The sequence below is a fragment of the Phyllostomus discolor genome, chromosome 7 (assembly GCF_004126475.2).
Source record: "Phyllostomus discolor isolate MPI-MPIP mPhyDis1 chromosome 7, mPhyDis1.pri.v3, whole genome shotgun sequence".
NCBI lineage: Eukaryota > Metazoa > Chordata > Mammalia > Chiroptera > Phyllostomidae > Phyllostomus > Phyllostomus discolor.
In genome coordinates, this window is record NC_040909.2 from 42,503,318 (window position 1) to 42,526,446 (window position 23,129).

Below are 23,129 nucleotides of genomic sequence, written 5' to 3' on the forward strand. Positions count from 1 at the left end.
CAGGGAGCCAAGAGATTAGGAGACGTTTTACAGATAGAATGAGAACTCAAGATATGACAAAGCCGAGGGGTGACGGTCCATCACCCCCTTTCTATAGACCCCCAAGTCCTTCCCCGATGGCCCCTTTACAACTGTGCCTGTCTTAGGTCATCCCTCCCTTGAAGAATCTTACTCATCATGGGCTAACCAGTCATTTGATCGGGGCCAAACAGGGTGAAGTTAAGGAGGCAGAGGCGGCGTCCCTGCTGGGAGGATAAGTTTTATCTCCTTAGTGGTTTATGGTCCTAAGGTCTCTTACTCAGCCTTAGCCATGGGAGGTTACAGCTTCTGAAATCCGGCAGGGTAGTTCCCAACAAAAGCCCAGTAGAGCAGGTGATGGACACAGTCTGTCAATATCAACTAACCCTGACACTGGGGCTCCAGGTGACAGGGACCAGTGAGAACCAGACAGGTGCTTGTCTAGGAGAAATTAGGATGGGCCTGGAATAAGGGCAAATCAAGGCCTTACCAGCAAGTCCGAAGTAAGCATGAGGCCCCTGGCAGTCTACTTCCTCCTGACCACTGCCCATCTGGCCCCAGACTACTTTCATTGCTCCCTGGTTGGCACTGCTACTTTTTCTCCACTGAAATCCCTTTTCTTTAAAAAAATATATTTTTTTGATTATGCTATTACAGTTGTCCCATTCCCCCCCTTCACTTCCCTCCACCCTGCACACCCCCTCCCACTCACATTCCCCCCCTTTAGTTCATGTCCATGGGTTGTACACATAAGTTCTTTGGCTTCTACATTTCCTATACTATTCTTACCCTACCCCTTCCTATTTTCTACCTACCATCTATGCTACTTATTCTCTGTACCTTTTCCCCATCTCTCCCCCTCCTACTCCCCTGTTGATAACCCTTCATGTGATCTCCATTTCTGTGGTTCTGTTCCTGTTCTAGTTGTTTACATAGTTTGTTTTTGGTTTTGCTTTAGGTGTGGTTGTTAATAATTGTGAGTTTGTTGTCATTTTACTGTTCATATTTTTTAAATTTTCTTTTTCTTAGATAAGTCCCTTTAACATTTCATATAATTAGGGCTTGGTGATGATGAAATCCTTTAACTTGGCCTTATCTGAGAAGCACTTTATCTACCCTTCCATTCTAAATGAAAGCTTTGGTGGATAGAGCAATCTTGGATGTCGGTCCTTGCCTTTCACGACTTGGAATACTTCTTTCCAGCCCCTTCTTGCCTGCAAGGTCTCTTTTGAGAAATCAGCTGACAGTCTGATGGGAACTCCTTTGTAGGTGACTGTCTCCTTATCTCTTGCTGCTTCTAGGATTCTCTCCTTCATTTTAATCTTGGCTAATCTAATTATGATGTACCTTGGTGTGTTCCTGCTTGGGTTCAACTTCTTTGGGACTCTCTGAGCTTCCTGGACTTCCTGGAAGTTTATTTCTTTTGCCAGATTGGGGAAGTTCTCCTTTATTATTTGTTCAAACTTTTCCACTTGTTGCTCTTCCTCTTCTCCTTTTGGTACCCCTATAATTCAGATGTTGGAATGTTTAAAGATGTCCTGGAGGTTCCTAAGCCTCTCCTCATTTTTTTGAATTCTTGTTTCTTCATTCTTTTCTGATTATATGTTTCTTTCTTCCTTCTGGTCTGCACTGTTGATTTGAGTCCCAGTTTCTTTCCTATCACTATTGGGTCCTTGTGCATTTTCCTTCATTTCACTTAGCATAGCCTTCACTTTTTCATCTAATTTGTGACCAATTCAACCAATTCTGTGAGCATTCTGATTACCAGTGTTTTGAACTGTGCGTCTGATAGGTTGGCTATCTCTTCATTGCTTAGTTGTATTTTTTCTGGAGCTTTGATCTCTTCTTCTGTTTGAGTTATTTTTTTTTTTTTGTCTTGATGCACCTGTTATGTAGTGAGGGGTGGAGCCTTAGGTGTTCCCTGGGTGGGGCAACCCATGTCACTGCGTTGTGAGGCTCTTTGTGGGGAAGGGGTCCAAAAAGGAACAATGGCACTTGTTCCGCCCTCTGCTAGATTTCAGTCACTTCCCCCACTTCCTACAATCAAATTGAGCCCTTCTGGTGCTGATTCCTGGTGGGTGGGCCTGTGCACGTTCTAGGACCCTGTGGGTTTCTCCAATGAACTCTCCTGTGAGGCTGAGAGTTTCTTTCGCTGCCTTAACCCCCACAGGTGTTTTGAATCAGTGGTTTGAGGCTTTATTTCCCTGTTCTGGGGCCCTGGGTTGCATAGTCCATTCAGCTCCCCAGTTCTTTCTCCCAGTTTATCTGCACGCAAATGTGGGACTGCCGGGTCCACAACCCATCATCTTGCTGGGTCCACCAGCTGCCATGCTGAGAGTCCTCTCTACCTGACTGCCTGTCTCAGCCCCTCCTACCAGTCTGGACGAATATGTCTTCTTTAACTCCTTGGTTGTTGGACTTCCATACAGTTCAGTTTTGTGTCAGTTCTGGTTGTTTTTTGTTTTTAAATTGTTGTTGTTCTTCTTTTGGTTGTGCGTGGAGGCACAGTGTGTCTACCTTTGCCTCCATCTTGGCTGGAAGTCCTAAAATCCCTTCTTCACCCAGCAGAGAGGGTGACATTTTGAAAATGTAAATCAGATCATGCCCCCTCCCCTGACACACACACACCTAAAACACTCCAAGGGCTTCTCCCGTGCTAATAGCAGCATTATAATAATGACAGCTGACACACTGTGTTTGTTAGGTGCCAGGCACTGTTCTAAAAACTTTATTTACAATAACTCATTTAATTCTTAGAATATCTCTATAAGATAAATACTGTTATCATCCCCATTTTACAGATGAGAAAACTGAGGCACAGAGATTCAGTAAATTGCCAGAGTCTTCATGGATTACTATCCAAATTCTTTATCATCCCCAGGTCTTTGCAGGGTTGCCTCTACCTTATCAGTTGGGTCCTAGCACAACCATCACCTTCTCGGAGAGGTCTTCCCAGATCATCCAGTTGATAGTGTTTTCCCTTCTCTAGCACAACATCCTGTTTTGTTTTCACATTGCTTACCATTATATTAAATTAGCTATTCAATTTCTTAACATCCTGGCTTGTTTCTGTCCTGGCCTCATCCTCCACCCAGGGTGTCAGCTCCCTGACAGCAGGGACTAGGACTCCCTCAGTCACCTTTGTACTCCAGTACCTGGCACGGGTGGATAGCAACTCAATAAACATTTATTAAAACAGAGGCAAGAGTGGAGGGAAGAAGGACAGGAGAGAAGAGGAGATAAGGCCTGAGCCTCCCTCCCATGACAAGAATGAGGATGGGTCCCAGAGGAAGAGAGAATGGAGGCCAGAGAGGAAGGGAGACCCTGGAAAGGAGCTCAGGGCCCTGGAATTCCTCCAGGTGCAGTGAAGCCAGGCCCTTTGCTCAGCTGGGAGCATGTTTCCCTGATTGGGGTCATCAGATTTGGCAAATAAACACTCAGTTAAATTTGAATTTCAGATAATCGGAATAAATCTTAATACAAATATGTCATGTACAATATTTGGGATCTACTTATGTTAAAAAATGTTTGCTACTTATGTGAAATTAAAATTTCCTTGGCATCCTGTACTTTGCCTGGTGGCCCTCTCCCGGACCCTCCCTTCACACTAAGTGCTATGCGAGACTCCACTGAGCACTGGACCGCTTTTTCGATGTGGAACATTTTGTTTTTACTCCGGAATAAGGAAGTGCGGTCTCTTTATTGATTTAACAGAGGGACAATATCCGTGGAAACAGCAGCTTGTTAGAAGAGATTGGCTCCCAGGGTGGATAAATACCACAGGGGAGGCAAGACAGGTGCCTTGCTCTGACTCAAGGGGGGCCTTCAGACCTGCTTGTGCCCTGTGACTTTGCTTCCCAGGTCCAAGGTGCACTTGAGTGGGCGTTAAAGGAACAGAGCTGCTCAACCTGGGAGGAAAAGATTTATAGAAATGTGGGTTTATTCTGGCGATTCACTCATTCATTCAGTCTCACTAGGCAGCTGGTGGCAGGAACTCAGAGGTGAATAGGATTGAATGCTGCTCTGGAGGCTATCCAGACTCAGGGAGAGGACTCTGGACCTTCAGACCAACAACGGATGCCTGCTCCCAAATCTGTCTTCATGATTGAAGGGGAAGAGTACATTTCCTTCCCTTCTTCTCTCTCTTTCCTTTCCCATTTTTTTCTTTTCTTCTCTTCTCTCATCTACTATCCCTTTGTCACGTTAAACCTAATTACTCTGTAAATAACTAGGACCATAAAGGAACAACTACTGGTGCACTCAGGTGGGGGAACTGGTCTTTGTCCCAATACCTTTGTCTCTCTAAACCCACCCCACTATCACAGCATCCAGATCTAGGTATCCAAAACCACTGGACTCAGCCAGGAGTTCATTTGCATACTTTTTTCTGATTGGTGGATACAAACCCACTGCAACCTCTATCCTTCCCTGCCCTTCCCCACCTCCCTGTTGAAACCCCACTAGGTTCAGCATCCTGGGATCCTCAGACTTCTGCCTTGCTGCCTTGTCTGCTCAACTATTCCTTGATAAAATGTCGATGGGTGATCCTTTCTGGTTTGGGGTTAAAAGACCTAGGTTCAAGGCTGGACATTGCCACTGACAAACTGTGTGATCTTGAATGAGTTTCTTTGCCTCTCTGAGACTCAAAGACCACGTCTATAAAATGGGAATACTTCTCATAATGAGGACCTTATGAGACTATTCTGTAGTGGTTAATGTAGACTCTTAAGCCAGACTGACTACCCAAGTTCAAATCCTCCTTCTTTCACTTAACAGCAGAGTGCACTAAATGAGTTTCCCATTTACTTCTCTTTTCTGATTTGGTTGGAGTGGGTCTGAAATAAGTCAATATGGATAAAAATACCTAGAACAATGCAAGTGCTTAATAAATGTCAGCTATTATTATAATGGATATTAAAGTCCTTTGTCCAACTGCTATTCATATTATTATTATTATTGCCCAATGAGTGTTTGGGAAAAATCAGTTGAGTGCAGGTCTGGTTCAGGGGCCACAGGCTCCTTATGAAGAAAGGCCAAAAGAAGGGAACCTTAACCTCTCTGAGCCTCAGTGTCTTTGTCTATAAAATGGCAATAACACCGCCACCTCTGCCTGCTTCATAAGGAAGAGTGAGTGCCAATGGTCAGCACTTAGAAAAACATCTGTTGAATGAATGAATGCATGGATCATGCTGGGTGGCAATGGCAAGGTGCCCTGGGCAGCATAACTGTGTTGACTTGCTGCCCATGAGACCTCACACAGTGGAGACCCACCTAGGGCAATGGGTGAGTGCTGAGTTGAGCAGACAGGCTGGGTGCTTTGCTGGTCAGCTCTTTGTATTTGGATAATAGGTACTCTGACACTAAGTGAGAGTGTAAATGTATTGGTACAGCCTTTTTGGAAAACCACATAGTGCTAGCTAGCACAGTTTAAAAGTATCAACAAATTAACCTGGTAGTTTTATCTACAGGAAGTCACCCATCAGATGTTTTGGCTCAAGTGTGCCAAGATTTGTAAGTGTGCTTTCTGCAAGTCTTTGCAATAGTGAAAAATTGGAAACAACCTAAACGTCCCTCAGTATGGGAGTAGACAAAAGAAATTGTGGTGTATCTATGTTATGCACTAAATAGCCATTAAAAAAAATGAAGTAAAGCTCTATGTATTAACATCCAGAGGTCTCAAGATGTATGAGTATGGTTAAGTAAACAAACAGAAAAACTCAAGTTGGCAGAGCTATGCATTTAATATAATATTTGTGGAATAAAACCTTATCTATGTATCTGCATAGGAAATATCTGGAAAGCTACACAAAGTTAAGGTGGTTAAGAAAGGGGAGAACTTTATATTAAAATTTTAATTTAATAAAAGAAAAGCACGCCTTTAAAGTCCTGAGGCCCTGTTTGTATAATTTGGGCAATGATACTCTGTGACTCAAGAAAGCCCTATTCAATTTTTAAAAAGATTTTGTTCATTTATTTTCAGAGAGAGGGAAAGTGAGGGAGAGAAATATCCATATGTGAGAGATATATGATGGGTTTCTTCTTGCACATCTTCCTAACCCCCTCCCCAACTGGGGACCTGGCCCACAATCCAGACATGTGCCCTGACTGGGAATCCAACCAGCAACCCTCTGGTTCACATGCCGGCATACAACCCACTGAACCACACCAACCAGGGCTCAATTTTTTGAGCAGAAGATTCCTTTTATGTAAACTGACAATGATAATGCCTACCTCCCAACATCGTGATAGGATTAAATGAAATAATAGATATGAAAACCTCTGCTCAGGGCCAGGACAGATGATTATAGCAATCAGGGAGGGCAACTTAAAGAAGACATTAGCCTAGACCTTGAAAGATTTGGTAACGTATGGATTTGGTTTGATACCTGGCTGTCTTTTCCCAACATTCAACATGCACTTGTTTATTAAAGGTCTGATACAAAACCGGATGTGGACCTTTAACCGCTTGACTTTTGCTACAAAAGGTGAACACGTCTGGCGCGTGCGCAGTAATAGCATCTTTGGCTGCGCTCTGCCCACGTACTACAATTCCCGGCAGGCACCGCGCACGCAGCCCGCGCGTCGCGGACTGCGGCGGTAACGCAGTAGCGCGGGGAATTTCGAGTGGCAGTGGAGCGCGGGAGGTCAGTGGGCAGTGGAGCCCCCAGGAGTAGCCATGAACTCTCTAGTCGAACCTCGGTGGCCTCCGGGCCTGGAAGTCTTGAAGGTGAGTGCTTCAGGGAGGTTGGGGATGCCCAGGTATCTGTGGGAAACCGGCCCCGCCCTCAGAGGACCTGGCGGCGGCGGCGGCCAGCTTGGCCCCGGGTGCCCCCGGCTCAGCTCTGCAAGTTACCATCCGCGTGTCTCTGGGCCGCAGTTTCCTGGGGCCTTGGCCCCTTATGGTGAACTGAGGCTGGCGGTCTTACTGAACCGGCTACTCTGCAGTTTAGCCACAACGACAACAGTGACCTCGAGAAAAAAGTTACTGTGAACGGTGAAAACGACGGGGACAACTAACCCTTTCTCAGGGTTTACTGTGTGCTAAGCATTATGTAAACGCTCGCAGCACATTAGTTGAGGATTTCCCAGAATGTCACTGGACATGATTTCGGGTAGACCTTGCATCAAAAAGCATTTATTTGATCACTTAGGGAAGCATAGGTTTCCTTTACATTCTGTTTTATTTGTTCTAACTATCCTCAGTAAGCCAAGTGCTGGTTTGCTCTCCTTAACTGTCCTAACTCTTAACAGTTGTGCATGTCTCCCTTTTAAACAAAAAGATCAGAACTCTCTTTGTTTAAAGTCTCAGCACTAGCCAGCCTTTCACTTAATTGAATTACTTCGTTTAAATAACATTGACTTTGAGGCTACTTTGGTTTTTGGCAAGGCGTTTCGGTTTCCAGTTAACAGTAGCAGTGAGCCCTGTATTCCAGCTGTATTTGGTGAAGAGCAAATACATTTTCCTGTGCTAAAAATCAGTTGCTTGTTTTTTCTCCTTGCAATGTGATCATTTCAGTTTTGTGGACAAGATCACCTTCTCATTCTCTTCCTCAGTTTTGTTAGCTTGGGGATTATGGTCTCTGTCCCACTGACTAAAAAGGCTGACTTTGAGGATTAAGGGAAGGGAACTTGTGGAAAGTTAAAGTAATCATGAGACCTTATTCTTCCTGACATCATCAGTGTCATCTGTAGTTCTTGGGGACTTGAGAGAGAGAGCCCAATGGTGACAGCTGACACTGTGGAACAGATCGAGGAAAGCCATGGTTTTGAAGTTGTGGTGTCCTTGGCATTGGAGAAGAGCATTGATGATCGCAGGTTGAATCTGGTCTCTGCCTCTCATTTACCTGGGTGACCTTGAGTGAGTTACTAAAGCTCTGAGCCTGAATTTCCTTGACTCTAAACTGGAAGCAAAGAGAAACTGTATAGGGTTGGTTAAACAAGTTGACATGTGTGGACAGGGATCCTGTCTGACTTACTGTACTTAACACAATGTGTGGCACATGGTGGGTGCTCAGAAATTATTTGCCAATTGATTGAAGGTATCTGGAAGGTAAGCATTCAATTGATATATCTTATTATTAGTATGTAACATATGTTAACTTTTCAACTCCTTTTTATTTGTTGTTGTGAAGATTGAATTGGATAAAGGAAGTGAAAACTCTGTAATTTATAAAGCTACCTGTTTGTAGATCGAAGCATATTTTATATATTCTTACAACTCCCACAGTGTTCTTTAGAGGCAGGTTCCATGTCTTCTGTGGCTTTGATGTCTCACCACAGCACTAAACGGAGGGTCCAGCACCAGAGAGTGAGTGTTCAGTGATAGAGCTGATTGAACCCATATTAGAATCATGAAATCATAAGGTTGGAAAGCCAGCCCCATCCACTGTTTTAATCCCTTTTATAATGTATTCTGCCAACTTCTTATCTGGTGTTTGCTTGAATTCCTCCAGGAACAAATGCAGGGGCTGACACAAATAACACCCCTTTTTATGACAAAATCTTTTATTACAAAATCATAAGCATGTAATTCTGTAACATAACAATATCACACTCAAGCACACCATATGACATTTTAGGTGAAATGTTCAAATGAAAACTAAACTGTGACACCATGTTATTACCCTACCAGCCACACAAGCAGGCCTTACTTCTGCCGGATCCTTATTTAGTTGCTCCTAGAAGTAGCTCTGTTTGAAGCTCTTTCTTATATGGAAATCTGACCCCAGATCCATGGTTCTTAATCTAGTGGCCATGGAAAGACTTTGGTGTCTGAATTATTTATAAAATTTTTGTCTGTATGCTCATATGAGAAGAGAGTCCATAGTTTTCATCCATTGTATTAAAGGAATCTGTGACCCCCCAAAACTTAAGAACTTGTGCTTTCATTATTGTCTTTTCACCCATTCCCTCCTTCTCCCTTGCACTCTCTCTAAGTTAAAGAAATCCTGGGGTGCCCACCTGACCACTCCCTGTTTGGGTCGACAAGCCTGTGTTGGCATGCATGACTGTCTTGAAATGGCCTGACTGGAAATTCATTCGAGAATGTTACAGCTCATCAGCTGTGGTGTCACCTTACACAGATCTCGCTCAGCAGATGGGTCAGAACCACTCCTCCACCAGAAGAGAATGGTTACACTGAAGAAAGTACAAGACGTAGATGCCAGGACTCGGGCTTCTACCTCTGCCTCTGCTCTTAATTGATTCTCAACACAATCCTCTTGCCTTTTGTGTCAGTGGTAGCTTATCATGCAAAATAATGGATGTGGCTCAGTTTGATGGGCGTTGTTCTGCACAACAAAAGGTCACTTCATTCCGGTCAGGGCATGTGCCTGGGTCACGGATTCAGTCCTCAGTGGCAGCTGAGTGATGTTTCTCTCTCACATTGATGTTTCTCTCCATCTTTCTCCCTCCCTTCCTCTTCTCTCTAAAAATAAATAAATCTTAAAAAGTAATGGAAGATTTTTGTTATTTCAATGTTTTTTCCCTGGTTTAACCATAACAAAAATTCCTAGCTTTGACAGTTTATAAATGTATGTGGATATAGTAGAAAAAATTAAAATTCAGGGTGAGAGAAAGGAGTAAGTGAAAGTTGCCCAAGACCCTATCATCCCAAGATAACCACTGTTTGACGCTTTCTCTCATTTCCTTCGTTGAGCACGTGCGTGCTCGTGCAGCACGTATCCGCAGTGAGTATATGCATTTAAAATTTGGGGTCACTTTGGAGTCAATTTCTTGCGTTTGATCCAACTGCTTTTAAGCTCTGTAGTCTTAGTCTATAAAACTGGGGTACAGATGCTATAGACTTTGTAGGATTGCTATGGATTCAACTACATAGTTCCATTATTATGTATTGTAGAATTTGTTCTCTGATTTTTTTGGAAAGTTTCCATTAAAACAAGAACATTTTACCATGGCATTTTTGTATGAAAGCACTTTTTAAAATGGCTACATAATATTTCATCATATGGATTATTAAATGACATTAGTCTTTTCTTGTTTGTATTTTAAAATTTAGGTAATATGCTCATATAGTTAAAAAATACATGAAATTAAAAGCAAACGTCTGCCTCCCAACTTTGTCCCTTTCTGAACCCCTGTGACCATTATTTATTACCTTTTTAGGTTTCTTGTCAGGATGTCTTTATACCTATTTATATACAAGATAAAAATATAATACATTCTTATTTCCCCTCCCTTTTAAGCAAAAGGTAGCCTACCATATGTATTGTCTTTTTGCACTTATTTTGGCAGTCTTTCCATATCAGTGCATAAGAGAGCTACCTTTTTTATAATATCTTCTCAGTATTCTGTGGAAAGGAATAACATTTTACTTTAAATGATTTAAAAGATTTGGGGTTTTGAGAATAGATCCTTTCCTGTCAGTTGCTTTCCAGGTTGGCACATGTCTGTCTGACTTTCCAGATTGTCCTCTTCACATCCCTGAGCTATCACTGGCTCCGGTGTCTGCAGGGCTTCTGCATCTGGCTGCACTGTACAACCACGCTGCAGCCACAAGGGAGACAGGAAGTTTAGTTCTGGCTGGACTCATGCCCCACTTGTGCCTGCTCTGGATACACGTTTCCTCATTCATGAAGTAGGGGTTTTAATTAGATAATTTCTAATGCTTGGCTTTAATATTCTCTGATTTGGTTTTTAACCTGTGTGCTGACTGGCTACTGGTACCCTTCACCTAGCAGTGACTGCAGGCCAGGGGGCAGGGTCTGAAGAGGAGGCAGCTTGGAGTAAGAGGTGGAAACACTTGGGAAGTGGAGCAGGAACAGAGTAGCCCTTTTGTGAAGGGGTAACAATATTGCATAGGAATCTATACAGTGTCAGCTTTGTCTGTCTAAAGTGTTTCAGGTAACATGAGATTTGAATGTGTAAGAGTCATATGGGGGAGGTTTTCCTCTCATTAAAGTCCCCTGCAATTTATGTGGAGTTTTCATTTGAGTTTGTATATTTGAGAAAAGTATTATAAATTATTATTTTTTTTAGGGTATGGAGAAAGAGTTCCGTGCCAGCCATTCTGATCTTGGTATCTTTCTGATATGTATACGTGTGTGTTTACGTTTCAGACAGTAGACGATTTGCTGCGGTGCGGAATTTGCTTTGAATATTTCAACATCGCCATGATGATCCCTCAGTGCTCACATAACTGTAAGTACTGCTGTTTCTGTGAACTAGTGAAAATGTGATGGTGGCATCACATGTGATGGCATCACACTTGAGGCATTTAACACATGGGGTGAGCCTGTCCTTGTTCAGGAGCTGGCTATCTAGTATATGGATTATTTAAGTTCATGATCTTTCTGCCCCTATTTTCTTTTTTCTTTTTGTGAGAGAGAGGGGAAGAGAGAGAAAAAGAGAGGGAGAAAAACAATGATGTGAGAAAAAAAAAATTGGTTGGTAGCCTCTCCTATGTGACCAAACTCACAACCCAGGCATGTGCCCTGACTGGGAATCAAACCTGTGACCTTTTACTTTGCAGGAGGGTGCGCAACCAACTGAGTCACACCAGTCAGGGCTCTGTCCTCTATTTTCAGATTGATTTTTCTTGGAAAGTTAGAAAAACCCAACAATTTTCTCTTGAAAAATGTGTTTGGTGGGCAGTAAGCTTTGGTGGAAGAGTTTCCGTAGGGAAGACATAAGAGGATGGTGGTGGCAGCAACATGGTCATTCATTAGAGATGTGCTTGGGCTTGACCCTTGCACTTTCTACTTAGTAGGCTGATGAGTGTGCAGATGCCCAGTATTTCTTCAAAGGGTAAAAATTCTGGTGAGCAATTTTACCTTAGCCAATGGTCATGAGAATTAAATATGCAGGGCCCACTGTCTGACACAATATAGGCCCTCAGTAAATGTTAGTTTCCTTTCTAGGCCAGATTCTTTTTTTTGAATGTTTATTTCTTCCTTCTGGTCCAAATTGTTGATTTGCGTTCCAGTTTCCTTCCCTTCACTGTTGGTTCCCTGTGTGTTTTTCCTTATTTCACTTTGCATAGCCTTCATTTTTCCCTCTATTTTGTGACTATACTCAACCATTTCTGTGAGCATCCTGATTACCAGTGTTTTGAACTTTGCACCTGATAGGTTAGCTGTCTCTTCATGGCTTAGTTGTATTTTTGGAGCTTTGATCTGTTCTTTCATTTAGGCCATATTTTTTGTCTCAGTGCTTGTTACATTATAAAGGGTGGAGCCTTAGATATTTGCCAGGGTGTGGTGACCCACCTCTCTGTGTTGTGGCACTGTTGTGGAGGAGTGGTCAGAGAGGGAACAAGGCCACTTGCTCGGCTCACGGCTGCCTTTCAGTCACTTCCCCTGTTACCCATAAGCAAATTGGGCCCTTCTGGTGCTGATTCCAGGTGGGTGGGTTTGTTGTGTACATTCTAGGATTCTGTGGGTCTCTCCAACAAACTCTCCTGTGAGACTGGGAGTTTTTTTTTTCTTTTTTTCACTTTTTAAAACAATATATATTGTATTGATTATGCTATTACAGTTGTCCCATCCCCCCCTTCATTCCCCTGTGCCCTGCATACCCCTCCCACCCACATCCCCCCCCCCCCCCCTTTAGTTCATGTCCATGGGTCATATATATATATAAGTTCTTTGGCTTCTACATTTCCTATACTATTCTTAACCTCCCCTTGTCTATCTTCTACCTACCATTTCTGCTACTTATTCTCTGTACCTTTTCCCCCTCTCCCTACCCATTCCCCCACTGATAAACCTCCATGTGATCTCCATTTCTGTGATTCTGTTCGTGTTCTAGTTGTTTGCTTAGTTTGTTTTTGTTTTTGTTTTAGGTTTGATTGTTCATAACTGTGAGTTTGTTGTCATTGTACTGTTCATAGTTTTGATCTTTTTCTTAAATAAGTCCCTTTAACTATTTCATATAATAAGGGCTTGGTGATGATGATCTCCTTTAACTTGACGTTATCTGAGAAGCACTTTATTTGCCCTTCCATTCTAAATGAGAGCTTTGCTGGATGGAGTAATTTTGGATGTAGATCCTTGTCTAGGCCAGATTCTTATTAATAACCATGGTAAGTTTTGGGGGATTGTTTCTAAATATGTGCTAACAGCATCTTTATTTAGGTATGACTTATACAAAATAAAATACATCCATTTTAAGTGCCCAGTGGAGTGTACAGGTGTTAGCGAGTTTTGACAAATGCATATACCATGTAACTGCTACAGTTAGGTACTGAACATCACTACCACTTGATTGAGTTCTCCCCATCCCAGTCAGTGTGGCTGCAGGCAATCATGTGTAGGTCTGATACTGGCTTCTTTTCTGTTCCATTGATCTATGTGTCTGTTCTTGTGCCAGCACCACCTTGTCCTAATTTCTGTAGTTTTTAGTAAGTCTTGAAGTCAGGCATTGTAAATACTCCAACTTTGTTTTTATCAAAATTTTGGGGGTACTTTCAGGATCTTTTCATTTTACATTAATTTCCATATAAACTTTAGAATCAGATTACAAATTTCTACAAAAAAAGCCTACTGAGCTGTGCATTGGGATTGCACTGAATCTGGGGAAAACTCAATCTGGGGAGAATTGACATGTTAATAGTGTTGAGTCTTCAGTATAGGAACATGGTATTTTCTTCCGTTTTTTAGCTTTTCCTTAATTTCTCTCCACAACATCGTTTAGTTTTCAGTGCACAGGCCTTGCACATAGAAATACAGTTTTTTTTTATTTTAACCTTGTATCTTGTGATCTTGTTAAATTCACTTTTTTTTTTATTCTCACCTGAGGACATTTTTTCCATTGCTCTTGGAGAGAGAGCAAGGGAGAGAAGCACTGATGCGAGAGAGATGCATGGATTGGTTGCCTCCTGTATGCTCCTGGACCCGGGGATCGGCACCCAAGCTGGAGATCTTAGGTGTCCGGACCGGGGATGGAACCCGCAGCCTTTTGGTTACGGGACGATGCTCCCACCAGCTGAGGCATGTCAGCCAGGGCACTATATTCACTTTGTAATCCAGCATCTTTTCTGCTGATTACTTAGGAATTTCTACATGTACATTCATGTCATCTGTGAATAAAAACGGTTTTATTTCTTCCTTTCAAATCTGTATGCCTAATATTTCTTGTTACACAGGCTGGTGCCTCTGGTGCAGTGTTACATAGAAGTGGTGTGGGTGGACCTTGTTCCCAGTTTTATGGGGAAAGCATTCAGCATTTTATGTTAGTTACAAGTTTTATCATGTTCTTAGTACCTTTTCTGAATTTGTCAGTTTGAGGCAGTTCCTCTATGCTCTTATTTAGCTGAGAGGGCTTTTTTGTTTGTTTTGTTTTGTTTTTTTAATGAATGGGTGTTGAATTTTGTCAAGTTTGTTTTCTGCACCTATGGAGATCCTTAGGCGATTTACTTCCTTTATTATATAATATGATTAATTACATTGATTGACTTTTGAATGTTAAAACAAGTTTGAATTCCTTTTAAGAAATTTGTCCACTTAATATAAGCTGTTGGGTTTTTTGGCATTGAGTTCTTAATACTCTTCCTAATTGTCCTTTTCATATCTTTATCTTTATTATTTCCTTCCTTTTACTTATTTGAATTTAATTTGCTCTTACATCTCTAGCTTTAGGTAGAAGCTTAGGTCATTGATGTTAGGTTTTTCTTCTTTTCTAATGTAAGCATTTAAAGTTGTAAATTTCCCTCTGAGCCCTGCTTTAGCTGTGTTCCACACATTTTGATATGTTTTCATTTTTTTCAGTTTAAAATATATTCTAAATATAAAGATTTAAATTTCTTTAAGTATGTGATTTCTTCTTGGCCCATGAGTTATTTAGAAGTCTGTTCCAAATATTTGAGAGTTTTCCTGATATCTTCCTATTACTATGTTCTGGTCAGAGAGCATAATCTTTTTATTCCAGTTCTTTAAACATTTCCTAGTTTAAAGAAATGAGACTAGCTTATGACATAGCATATGGTATTTCTCAGTTAATGTTTCATGTACACTTGAAAAGAATGTCTATTAAATATCAATTAGGTCAAGTTAATAGTGCCCTGAAGTCTTCTGTATCTTTATAGTCTTTTTCTACATTTTATCAATATGGAGGGAGGAGTGTTGAAATCTCCCACTATATTTGTAGATTTGTTTATTTCACTTCTATCACTTTTTGCTTTATGTATTTTGAAGTGCTTTTATTAGGTACATACATATTTATGACTATTTTTTCTACTTGATGAACTTACTGATTCATTATCATCAAATGGCCCTCTTATAATATTCTTTACACTGAAGTCTACTTTTTTCCTGATATTACATAGCCACTCCTACTTCTTTAAGATTAGTGTTTGCATGGTTTGACTTTTTCCTTCTTTTAGTTCTAACTTGTGTGTGTTCTTATATTTAAATTGAGCTTTTTATAGACAGCACATATTTGGGTTTTACCCTGTAATGCAGTTTGACAATATCTGTTTTTACTTGGAATATTTAGACCTACATTGTTTTGTACTGTAGCTGCTAGCCACACAGTTACATTTTAATTAAAATCAATTAAAGTTAAATAAAATGAAAACTACTTTCTTAGTTGCTACCTTCCACAGATTTTACAGGCTGCTTTCATGTAAGGAAAGACCTTCACCAGTCAGCCCAGCTAGAGATTCTGGGGGTGTCTTAAAGCTGCCGGTGTGGCTTGGTTGGTTGGGGCACCATCTTATGCACTGAGGGGTTGTGGGTTCAATTACTGGTTGGAGCACGTGACTGGTTTGAGGGTTCAATCCCCAGTCGTGGTTCATGTGGGAGACAGCCAGTCAATGCTTCTCTCTCACTCTTTCCTTCCTTCCTTCCTTCCTTCTTTCCTCTCTCTCTTTCTCCCCCTCTCTCCCTCCCTCTGTTCTACCCACCCTCCCTCCCTCTCTCTCTATAAAAACACTGAAATATTGTCTTGTGGTGATGATTGAAAAAAATAAAAAAGAAAACCTTTTCTGTGGATGTGTCTTTTGAGTGTAAATTACTAGTGAGACATTCTGCTGGGTTCTCTTTTCATTAGTTTGTAATCTCTTGCATATCTTCTGGTATCTGTGGCACCGCAGGACCTCTGGAGCTATAGAAAGCTACTTAGCTCTTTTATGTTCCTAGTGGCCCACCAAACATTTGGAGTATTCCAGGTCCCAGTAGCAATTCAAGTCAGACAAGACAGAAGTTAGCCCCTAAGGCAGCCCCTTAGCCTAAATATTGGATGCATGCTTCCCTCTTTTCTTTCTCCCCAAAGGAAAAGCTGTTGAGCTATATTGGCCTCTTTTGGATGTACTGTGAATTTTCTGGAGCAGCAGCAAGCTGCCTAGCTCTTTATTGTTCTCAGCAGTCTCTAGGCATCTATAGTATGATGGGTCCCATCAGCACTCTGAGTTGGGTGAGAGAGAAACCAATCCCTCTGGCAGTCTTCCTAAAGCTGGAACATTAGATGCGTGGTCTCTCCCAGAGAGAAGATGAGACATGAGTTTCTCCCGCATACTTTGTGCCTAGCTGGGTGAGGGATAATGGTGAATGAACGTGTACTAGTCTAAACCATCGTCTTTGTTCTCAGTGACTCCCAACTTGGGGCCCTTTCCTGTCAGTGTTGAGATGCAGTCAAGACAGAAACTAATTCCTTGGGCAATCTCCTGAGAAGTCTGAATGTCTCATTCTTCTCTTTCACTCCCCAGGGAGAAGCTGGGAGTTGGGAATTTCTTTCAGATCATGTGGTACTGAGCCAGACAGAGGAGCTCTAGCAAGTGAATGCCACAGATTTCCTACTAGACCCGTGTGACTGGTTTTACACTCACTTGGGGTGCAGGAGCATCTTAACTGCCATCTGCATTTCTCACAAAGGGAATTGGCTCATGTATTGTTTAGTTGGTATCTCCATGGGGAAGAGAGGGTCTGGCTTCCTATTCTGCCATCTTGCTGACATCACCCTCTCTCTATGGATAATTTACCCTCATACTGAGGTATGACATTCTGGGGTGTTCACTGAATGCCCAAACTGGATGGTAGAGAATTTAAGAACTCCTAGCCCTGTGAAACCTCTTCAGTTACTGTTCTTACCAAGGAAGTTGTTCTTTGTCTGACCTCATGGATTTTTACCCTGTATATGTGCAGATTTGCATTTAATCACAGAATTGGGTGGATCCCTATTCATATTTCTGAAGGTCTTCCTATATGTGTAGCCTCTTTCTTTCTTGTATTCTGCCCTACAGATTTTAACTGCCTGGATTGCTTTGAACTCTGACCTTTGTTTCTTTAACTAGCAAGACTGATGCCTTGTCTGGCCCTCACCCCTGCACTGTGGTCAGACAGTTGCCTGCAGGCAGCATGCTCGGGCTGTCGTAGAACTGTCATTTCTGCCACTGTCCAAAGTCTGAAAATAGTTGTTCCTTTGTTTTTCCAGTGTTTTAGTTGTTTCTCGAAGGAGGGTAATTCCTGACCCTGTTACTTTCTCATGGACACAGGTGGAAGTCCCTTCTATAGATTTTAATTATGTCATTTTAGGGAAGAAAGGCTTTACTTTTTATGAATTCAGTGAACTTCACGTAGCTGAAATATTAGGCTTTACTTCCATTCTTCTTTGTCACAGTTGTCACTGATGTTCTTTAAGAGGAAATTGGTGGAGTGTACTTTTAATAATGATAATTTATTCTCTGAGCACTTATTTTTCATTCTGTACCTCTCTGTATTCGGGAGGCCTTTTCCACTAAACACCACTTGTCACAAGTTCTTTCAAGACTGAAAATCGCTGTGGGTCTGTAGTGTTCCTTTACTGACACAAAAGCCCTTGGAGGGTAGTAGGGGCCAGATCTGACTACTGTGTTCTGCTCCCAACCTGGATTGACTGGAATTGGTGACTTGGAATTCTAGCCACTAACTACTGCCCCTTAAACATTCAGGGTTTATTATTTTAAACCGTTTTTTTCCTTATTTTTTGGGTATGAGTAATGAACACTGAATTTGCAGATGTGCTGAGATTTGAGTGGGGTGCATTGACAGAATACAGGTAAATTGGTCCAAATTCATGCTATTAGAGAGAATATTTTGGGGGAGAGGAAATGGACTTTCTCCAACCATAAAACAACATGAGTGAGAATTATTCTCGCTAGTAGACTGATATGCTCAAGTACCAATTTTCTTCACACTTGCACAGTTTTTCTGACTTGATAGGGGTTTGTACTGCTAAATGAAACCGTTGGCTTGTAGGTGCTGTTACATTAAGGAGGGACCAGCAGTCATTTCTTTTCCTCATGTGGATTTTGACTCAAGAAATTCATTAAGTCTGGTGCTGAAATAAAAAGCACCTTAATTTCATTTTTAAAAGTAAGATATGAAATGTTCATTTAATGACCTCTGGGTAAATTAAGAGGCAGTATACTGTTCTTTTAGGCAAGTAATGAGTTTTTGTTCTTTTATGTCCTTAAGAGGCGCCAATGTGAAACGAGAGGACGAGAGAGAGCTGCGTAGAAGGGCCATAGAACTATGCAGAACTGCACGTTGGGAAATGCTGGTGTGCTGGTTGTTGGTTGAAAGGATATTTTTCTCTTACCAGCTACCTGGTCACCTGACACTGGAACTGGAGGCCGAGGCCAGGCTTCTCAGCTTTCCAGGACCTCCTATTTCTTTCAAATTGGGAACTGGATTTTCTGATTTAGCTGGGACTATTTTTGAAATGGTTCTATTCTCATAAAATCCTTAAATCACACACAAAGAGGGTTGGTTTAAGTTTTAGAAATTTGCGTTTTTACTGTTAGGATGGTAGGCTCTTTTGATACTCGAAAGTTGGCAAGCAGGTGGCTGTAATCCTGTTTGAGATTAGAAATACCTTCTCCCCACCAAGGCCTGGATGTTTCTGTGAAGCTACCCTTCATGTCATTGGTTTAGTCTACCCCCCTACACTGCTCATAGTTGAGCCCTTGGGTGGAAAATCAAACATCACAGGTGATTTAGATAAAGCTTCCTAGGAATACATGGGTCCAGAGCCCTTCAGCTGCTTGAACTTGAGTGGAATAACACTGTTGCTCACTGGAGAATAGATTACTTCGGTCTGCAGGTCACCAGTACGTATTTGGTAGTCCACTAGTAGACTGAAATTAAGCCAATGGCTTGCTCTACTTGGGACTGATGTCTGGTTTTCCGTGTTTCAAAATAGTACGCACACAAGACTGCGGAAAAGAGAGCACCGGCCTCATTACACACAATCTGTTACTATGATCGTAAATATTACTTCTATAACTATATAAGTATATTTTATATATAAATTATAAATATTTAAAATAATTAATTAGAATTACGTTACCATGGGCTCTGTTACTTGCCTTTGCCACCTATCAGCTCCGTGACCTGGGCAAGAAGGCTAAGTCCTGTGCTGCATTTTCCTTCTTGTAAAGTAGAGCTAATATTAGTCACAACCTCAGGGTTGCTGTTAGGATCAAAAGAGCTAATACACTCTGACCCGTGAGGCTCAGTGGGTTGGGTGTTGTCCTGCAAAGCAAAAAGTTGCTGGTTTGGTTCCTGATCAGGGCACATGCCTGGGTTGCGGGCCCAGTTCCCAGTTGGGGCGCATGTAAGAGATCAGTGTTTCTCTCACATATCAATGTCTCTCCTTCACTTTCTCCCTCCCTCCCCCTCTCTCTAAAAAATAAATAAAATCTTTTTAAAACAAGCGTTAATATGTGTAATGTGCTTTAAACAGAGCATACAGTAAGTGTAGGAGGTCTGTCCAGAAAGTATCCAGCCAAGAAATATGAAAAATACAGACATATATTGAAGAACATAAAAGAAATGTTGTACAAGGACAGTGACACCTCAGTCCCCTTCAAAATAGGCACCTTGGGACCTCACGCAATTCTCCCAATCACCATGATGTGTTTTCCTGAATCTCATTGATGATTTGAAATCTCTTCCCTGTCTAAGGAAGTTTTATTTTTGGGAAAAGCCAGAAGTCGCAGGGTGCCAAATCTGGGCTGTATGGTGGCTGAGTCACCTGGGTGATCTGACATTTGGCCAAAAAACCCTGCAGGAGACGTGATGCATGAGTGGGTGTGTTGTTGTGATGAAGCTGCCAATCATTAGCTGCCCATAGCTGAGCCTTCTGAATCATCTGGATGTTTTCCAAGGAGGAATGTTCAAGCTTAACAGGAAATTTGATGCAGATTCTTTGCTCTACGTTGCTCAGTCATTTTGAATGTCACAGCCACACAGCACACATGCTCTGTCAACAACATCTGTCACCCCTGCTGACCAGTACAGTGAAGTCGTCCTTATTCACACAGACACATTCCAGCCCACTGTCCTTGGCTGCCAGGTTATATCAATGTGGCACAAACCGTTCTCATTATATTAACAATGGTTGGACTTTTTTCCAGGCAGACCTCATACAGTGTTATGTTAAACCATGAGAAATTGCCAATATTTGTCTTTTTTATTTCCCCCAAATTATTTTCATATGGTACAACCTAATAGCAAAAACATATTAAGTTTTTAAAAAATAATGATAATAATAATTGTTGTTCAATCAGAATCACATAATATGGGTGTGATTTACTGACCTAAAGCCAATGAATCAGTACGGCTTGGGTTAGGGCTTCGGAAACTAAATTAAAATCAACAATGAACCTCTCTAGGTGGCTCCGATGAACAGCCAGGTTTGGGAATTCTTGGCTTACACTGTTGCTCCGGAGACTTACTGTGTAAAGAGAGGAACATTGATAGCAGGAGTCTGGAGAGGACTTTTGCCTTAGAATGAATCATACCCCATGTCTCATCCATATCCAATTTTGGTGCTTTATAGACAGGCCTTTGGACTTTAGAGTTGATACTGGAATGAGACTTTTGGGGTTGCTGAGATGGGATGAGTGTGTTTTCTATGGGAGAAGGACATGGACTTTTGGGGACAAGTGGTGGAGTGCTATGGACTGAATTGTGTTTTCCCCCAAATTCATATGTTGAAGCTGCCATTCCCAAAATGATGGCATTTGGAGAAGGGACTTTTGGGAAGTAAGTAGGTTTAGATGAGGTTGTGAGGATGGGTCCTCATGATGGGACTAGCGCTTTTACAAGAAGAGATCAGAGAGCGCGTTCTCTCTCCTGCTGCCCTGTGAGGACACAGTGGGTAGGAGGCCATCTCTCAGCCAGGAAGAGAATTCTCCTCAGAAATGGACTATATTGGCATCATGCTCTTGGACCCCTGTCCTGCAGAACTGTGAGAAATAAAATTCTGTTCCTTAAGCAACCAGTCTACGGTATTTTGTTGCATGGCAGCCCAAATCGACTAAGACACCCCTCCCTCCAGTCCTCTGTGTCATTGCTGTTATTCATGTCACTTATATGTAAGCATATATTTGCCCATGAGCATAAATGATTTAATACTTTGTTGCTCTTATTTTGAACAAACTTACCTGTTAGATCAATTAAGATAAAAGAATAAAAGCTTTTACTTTCACCTACTCCTCCTTCAGTGCTATTCCTTCCTTTATGTAGATGGAGTTTCTGAGCTAAATCATTTTCCTTTTCTTGGAAGAACTTTTTAACATTTCTTGCAAGGCAGGTCTACTGGAAGCAGATTCCCTTAATTTTTATTAACCTAAGTAAGTATCTCTCCCACTTTTGCAAGATACTTTCTCTGGATATAGAATTCTAGGTCGGTGTTTCTTTTCTCTCAATACTAAACCTTTCACTTCACTTGTTTCTTGATTGCATGCATTCTGAGAAAGTGGATTTAATTCTAATCTTTGTTCCTCAATAGGTAAGGTGTTTTTTCCTCTGGCTTCTTTCAAGACTTTTTTATCTTTGGTTTTCTGCAGTTTGAATATGATAAACCAAGTCATAGGGGTTTTTTGCATTTATCCTGCTTGGTGTTCTGTGGGCTTCCAGGATCTGTGGTTTGGTGTCTGACAATAATCTAGGGGAAATTCTCAGACATTATTGCTTTAAATATTTTCTCTGTTTCCTTTTTGTCCTTTAGGTATTGCCATTATGCATAGTTATTAGATACTCTCTTCTGGGTTTTTTCATTCTTTCTTATTTTTCCTTTTTAGTTTGGAAGTTTCTATTACAATATCCTTAAGAACAGAGATTCTTTTTTTCTCATCTGTGTCCAGTGTACTAATGGGCCTATTAAAGGCAATCTTCATTTCTGTTACAGCATTTTTAATCTCTAACATTTGAATGTGTTTTAAGATTTTCCTCTGTGTTTATATTACCCATCTGTTCTTGGATGGTTGTCTACTTTGTTCATTAGAGCCCTTAGCATATTAACCATAGCTGTTTTAAATTCCTGGTCTGATAATTCTACATCCTGCCATATTTGACTCTGGTTCTCATGCTTGCAGTTTCTTCAGACTGTGTTTTTTGCCTTTTGGTATGCCTTACAATTTTTTCCTGGTAGTGGGATGTAGTGTACTAGGTACAGGGAGCTGCAGTACACAGTCCTTTAGTGATGTGAGGTGTGTTCTCTTGTCCTGTCATTAGCCTCAACCCTTAAGTCAGCCTGTGCCCTTGGACTGTGCACCTCACAGGTGCTTCTCAGGTGCCCCCGTGTGTTGGGAACTGCCCTGCCTGGTTTCAGAAGCTGTAACCCCTGCCAAGGCTAAGACTGAGGGAGCAACCTTGAACTGTGAGCCACCAAGGAGACAAAAGCTTATCTCCCTGGCAGAAGCGCCACTGCTACTCCTTTTACTTCATCCATAACTGGTCCCCAATGCTTGGTCAGTTAGCCAATGACGGGTAAGATTCCCCAAGGGGGGAACTACTTAAGACAGGCAGGATCATGTGGGAGACCCCCAAGGAAGGATTTAGGGGGCTACAGCAAAAGCAGGTAATGGACCCTTGCCCTTTGGCTTGGACAAAGCCTGAGTCCTCATTGTCTGGAAGAAATCTCCTAATCTCTTGGCTGCTTTATTTGCCTTGCTCCACCTAAGCCTGAAACAATGACAGAGGGTGGTGCAGCCTTGTGCTGGAAAGGGCGGGTTCCTGGGGTGATCAGGCCTAAGAAAGAATATGTAAAATCCTGTGAAACCTGCTTTGTTTAGAATGCTCTCAATTAACTGATAAGGGTCCAAGCAAGAAGTAAGTTTGTTCCTCAAAGTTTTATAGCTCTTTAGCTCTCTGACCCTGACTCGAAAT

At 41.7% G+C, this 23,129-nt stretch overlaps 1 protein-coding gene across 2 annotated transcripts in view; it reads left to right on the forward strand.

The window, feature by feature from the left end:
- Nucleotides 1–6,592: 6,592 nt before the first annotated feature.
- The window catches only part of RAD18 (RAD18 E3 ubiquitin protein ligase), a 113,680-nt gene continuing 97,143 nt past the window's right edge, over nucleotides 6,593–23,129 (forward strand). Inside the window, exons 1-2 of one of the 2 annotated variants that reach the window (XM_036030858.1) lie at nucleotides 6,593–6,745; nucleotides 11,097–11,178. In XM_036030858.1, the coding sequence (XP_035886751.1) occupies nucleotides 6,695–6,745; nucleotides 11,097–11,178 (133 nt within the window). In that variant the 5' untranslated portion in view covers nucleotides 6,593–6,694. The remainder of the gene's footprint in view (nucleotides 6,746–11,096; nucleotides 11,179–23,129) is intronic. The other variant, XM_028518897.2, reaches the window with a different exon arrangement.